At 32.5% G+C, this 5,548-nt stretch overlaps 1 protein-coding gene across 1 annotated transcript; it reads right to left on the bottom strand.

Moving 5' to 3' along the window:
• Window positions 1-529: 529 nt before the first annotated feature.
• LOC7463372 (uncharacterized) lies at window positions 530-1,389 on the bottom strand. Its single transcript, XM_002320530.4, has 2 exons — window positions 1,264-1,389; window positions 530-1,160 (listed from the first exon to the last, which is right to left on the bottom strand). Exons 1-2 carry the CDS (start codon window positions 1,269-1,271, stop codon window positions 611-613), a joined length of 558 nt encoding a protein of 185 aa, XP_002320566.2. The 5' UTR covers window positions 1,272-1,389; the 3' UTR covers window positions 530-610.
• Window positions 1,390-5,548: the final 4,159 nt, after the last annotated feature.

The raw sequence follows: 5,548 nt of genomic DNA, 5'->3' as shown, positions 1-5,548 counted from the left end.
TCACATCCGATATCTAATACCTAAGAATTACTATGTTAAGTAGAAAGATAATTTTCAATTATAAATAGAACATGCATGTTAATAGATGAACATTTTGTCATCTTGTAGTAAGACAATTCCCTAGAGGTCTCATATCTCTTAGTCCTACTAGCCACATCAAACAATTTTTTGAGATGAATAATTACAATATGAATATCCATATTCTCATACTACTTTTGATGTTTAGGTGACATACTAACTAACATTATATATGTAGCTTACTTATTGTCATTAATATAACGTTGACATTTAGTCTTAACTTCGTCATCGGGATCCTCATTAGGGATAAGAGGAATTAGACTTCAAAAATGTGTAACTTTCTTTTTTACTTGAGAACAATTCCCACATTGCGATACAAGTCTAAAAACTTTATCTACATTGAAGTTAATAATTGGGTGACTAATTTGTAATTTATTCATGAAAATAAAAATGATAGAACAAAGAAAAACAATGGCACATTGGATTCAAACATACATTGTAAGCTACTGAATTAAGAAAAATAGTTTGGATTCAATTCTAATTCTATTATAGTTGTACAGCCCAAATTTTCTCTTAGTTATGCATGCATGCATCACTCCCTATGTGTCATGGAGAAATATATAGCATGCATCATAAAGGGCACGTAAATGCCTAATGCCAGTAGAACTATAGCAATAAGCGATCCTGCAGCACGAAAAGCGTAAACACTCCCACATGACAGTTTCCCTACCTTTATTTGTATCACATCTACCATTGACATCGTCAAGAATACACACCCAAAGATCGATCCCCATGCTGACAGTAACAACATGCTGCCTCTAATAATCTTGAGTTTAATTGTCCTGGGGTTTTTTTGGCGGTATACGTTGAGATGGACCTTTAGGGTCTTGGCTACAAGGCTGGACAAGAGGAAGAATGCAAATGATATGACTTCGAACACGACAAGACGTTTGGCTACGTCTGGGTCCGCGTCACACTCGGTGCGGTCTTCGAGGCTGCGCTCGCCAGGGTGTGCTAGGGATAAGCCCACAAACACAGCTATTGTGAAGAGAGAGTTCACATTGACAAGGTCGTCCAATGCTTTTTGGTAGATTTCTGTGGTGTCAAGCCTTTTATTTGGTGTTTCTCCTTTTTCTCCAGACCTGATCAAATTAACAAGGAAAAACAATTAACATAAATACATAAATTGCAAGTTAAATTATGATAAAACAAAGTATAGAAAAGAGGTAACTAGAGATCACATACTCATCCATGACTTGCTTAGATATTGATGCTGCTGATCTTCTAATACCATATTTATGGTTTGGTAAAATTGCTGGCCTTGCCTTTAGAACATAAGAAAAAGGAAAAGGTGAAAAAGGAGGATGCTTGTTAGCCTATAAACAACGCCTTAAGAAAGAATGGAATTTATTCTCAAGTCACTAACGCTTTTGGTGTTCCATATAATTGAACTTTCATAAGATTCGTGATTGCATGCGTAAATACTAATTTACGATGCTCATTGATCTTTTTTTTTCATTATTTCCATGCTCTAAAGCACTACTAGAAAATCGATATATAGAAACAGAAATACAGAGAGAATATTTTCGTCGATAAATTTTCAAGGGATTTTACCGACGGAAATATTCCCTCGGTATATACCGAGGGAATTACAGTGGGAAAAAAATTAAACAAAGCAAAAAAAAAGATGACGTTTTATTTTTACCAACGAAATAAATTCCGTCCGTAAATTCGTTGGTAAATTGTGAACACTGTTTATCATGTCAATTACAAAGGGAATTACTAACGGAAAAATCTATTGGTATTTTCCAGAGAGCTCTAGAACTGTTCACTTTCCAATTGCACTGTTAATTGTTGTTCTTTACAGACAAAATCACCGACGGATTGAAAAGTCATCGGTGTTATTTGGCGATTTTCTGAAAAATTCAATTAATTTAAAATTTTCATTTAAATATTACAGACAGAATCACTGACGGATTGAAAAATCATCGGTGATTGTTTGCGGTTTCTGAAAACTTTTTATGAAATTAAAAATTTAAATTAAATATTACAGATGGAATTACCGACGGAATAATTAAAAAATATTAATATTTAATTATCTGTCGGTAAAACCGTCGCTAACACGCCTCAATAAAAAGCCTGAATCCCCTTATTTCACAAGAGACATACTCATTTCTTATTCTTCTTCTTCTACTACTACTTCTTTTTCCCTATATGTAAAAAACATCAATATGTATTTTTTCTCTTCTCTTCTCTCCTCTCCTCATCTCCTTCTCTTCTTCTCCATGCTCGGGTATGTCTTCTTCTTCTTTCTTCTTTTATCCTCTTAGTTTTTTTTAATTAATATGCTTTATGAATTTTTTTCTCTCTCCTTAGCTTCACTTGCAACTACATTAAGGTAAGATTTTTCTTTTTTCATGATTTTTTTCACTATATTTGTTTTTTATTTTATTTTTAATTGTTTTTGTTCTTAATAATTGTATGAATGTTGTTGTGAGATTTTTTTTTTCATATGAGATCAATTTTTAGTTGATTTATTTATAGGATTTTTAAATTTTTAGCAATCACAACTTTATTTTTTTCATATAAATTTTTTTAGTTGAATTTATTTTTTCGTTTTATTTATTTGTTGCAAATTTGTTTGAGTTGATTTTCTTCTTCTTTTTTCCAAGTATTTTGAGTATATATTATAGAGGTTGATTTATGTTAATTTAATTATTTTATAATTTTATAAAATGGATTTTTTAAAAAAACATTTTTAAATAATTACCGATGGTATTTTTCAAGGGATATACCGACGGAATGATGCGGGTATTTTTTTTACGCGTCTATTCTGTCAGTAAATCCGTCGGTAATAATATTTTTTTATTACCAACGGATTTACCAACAGACAAAAAATTACCGATGAAAGATTTACCGACATAGCATTTCCGTCGGTGATTTTGTTGGTAAATTAATTACCGATGAAATATGTGTCTTACGCCGACGAAAAAATGATGTCAGTAAAACTGTTAAATGTTGTAGTGAAGTCTTCGTGTGATGGTTTAGCGCGCGCACACACACACACACACTTTTACCTAGAATGTCATGCCTAGATGATGATGTGGGTTTGACTTGTTTTTAGGCTCAACATCCTTGAGTTTAGCTACATACTAAGTCTAAATACATGTGAGTCCGGCGAGATGTCAAACTCAATATCCTTGAATTTAGCTACGTGCTGAACTCAAGTACATATGGGCATAACAAGTTGTTAGACTCAATATCCTTGGGTTCAGCTACGTGTTGAGCTCAAGTACATATGAACTTAACGAGTTGTCAGACTCAATATCCTTGAGTTCAGGTATGCGCTGAGCCCAAGTACATATAGGCCTGACAAGTTGCCAGACCTAACATCCTTGGGTTCAGCTATGTACTGAACTCAAGTACATATGGGCATGGCAAGTCGCCAGACCCAATATCCTTAGATTTAACTACACGCTAAGCCCAAGTACATATGAACTTAACTAGTTGTCATACCCGATATCCTTGAGTTCAGCTACACGTTGAGTCCAAGTATATATAGTATTGTCAAGTTGCTAGACTCATCACTCTAGGGCTTGGGATCATTCCAGAGCCAAATATGTATGGAACTAACGATCATTATAGACCTCATGTTGGGTCACGAGGCTTTGTTTGTTTATTCTTATTTCTCTTAACATAAACTATTAAAATTCAAGAATAATCATCTCCCAACATCTCTAGGTGTATAAAGTCTTCTAATAGCCTAACATATTTCCATCAACATTAATATTATGTAAGTGATATATATCTCTCATTAATTTTGTGTAAGAGATATTTATCTCTTATTAATGTTATCAGAAAAAAAATGAAACTCTAACCCCTCCATTCAAGCAACATGACAAGGTTCAAAAGCTATATATACCACCTAAACCACCTAGGTAAAGGTTTCAGATTTTTTTTTATTCTCTAAGCATTTATAATCTTATTCTTAGAGCATTTATCATACACAAACAAGAACAAATACTCTATTTTCTTAGAATTTAAAGCTCATTCTCTCATTTATTGCAATCCCTCATTAAAAGTCATTGTCTTTATCATCAGAGGGTCCCTAAACCCCACCAAAATGGACTGTTTTGCAGGTGTAAGGTCTTCTACCACCAACCATCAACTTCATGAACTCTAAAGAAAGGAATATTGATGTGAACGTGTGATTAACCACTATTCAAACACTCAAAAACCTTATTCCTTAGCATATTACATTTTAAAACATCATCAATTTATGATGTCTATTGTTACCCATTTTGGGACCCCGCATAAATATACAAACTACAAAATAAAAATAGTTGAAAAAAGTTGAAAAAATAAAAAATATATACATTGGTAGGAAAAATATGAAGAATGTCTAAAAAATTTCCAAAGACTAGTTGAGAAGAATCAAAATATCCAATGTTGAAAAATTGATGGTTCAATTTTGATTGATAAAGGCTCCATTAATAAGAAAAATTCAATTTGAAAAGAAAAATTCAAAATTGGATGTTTAATAACTCAATTAGGATTTTTCAAAGTTTAATTGAATTTATTGCGGGCTTAATTTCAGGGAAAATTGTTTTTGAATTCAATCTGGAATTTAATTGGAATGAATTGAAGTCTAAGGTTGAATTGCAATTTTAAAAAGCTAATTTGGTTAAATTAGAGGCTTAATTCATAAATATTAAATTTTAATAGGCAATTAGAGACTTGATTGAAGAAATTCAAAACCAAATACTAAATCGTAAAAGGCGCGAGACTTCATGGATTTAAATCAACAAAATCAGAGGCCAAGTTGAAGATACTAGAAAGTTTGATGGTTATTTGCGGGTCAATTTGTATAAATTAGGAACCGAGGACCTAATTGTAAAAGGGGTTGAACTATGAGGTTGATTATTGACTTTGATAGGGGTAAAATTGCTTGAAATTAAAAGTTAGGAGCCAATTATAGGTGCAATTAAAAGCAATTAAAAGAAGAAGGACTGAATTAAAGTTTGTCAAATCCTAAATTAAAAACCTTTATTTTTAGGGTTTAACCTAGATGACACATCGTTTAGTCACTGTTTATCTTTTTTTTTTTGGCATTTTTAGCTGATAGAGTACGCATCTTCAAGCGAATGAATATGATATCTTCGACCACTTCTAAGGCTGTAACTACCGCTATTTGATTGAGAAACACCTCTTTTACAAAGATCAGTTACTTCCATTCAACATTTACATCTCATTTTCTTCAATAATGAACCTAACAACATCTTATCATTGATCAATCATCACTATATTGATAAATAATAGGCTGATTGAGTTGACACCTTCAAATGAATAAATGTGAAGCTACAGACTTCCAAATTGAGCATGGTTGGATCCAAACGAAAGGTGTGCACCCCTTCTACCAACTTCAGGTGGTAGTCAACAACAATGACATTGGAGTTTCTTCGACAAGGCTTTGAAAATGGGTAACTCAGTCATCGATGACTGTGATACTCGTTATGAAAAAAATCATTCA

The sequence above is a fragment of the Populus trichocarpa genome, chromosome 14 (assembly GCF_000002775.5).
Source record: "Populus trichocarpa isolate Nisqually-1 chromosome 14, P.trichocarpa_v4.1, whole genome shotgun sequence".
In the NCBI taxonomy this organism is placed as follows: Eukaryota; Viridiplantae; Streptophyta; class Magnoliopsida; order Malpighiales; family Salicaceae; genus Populus; species Populus trichocarpa.
Note: the sequence above shows the minus strand (reverse complement) of the source record. Positions and strands in the feature narration are given on the sequence as shown.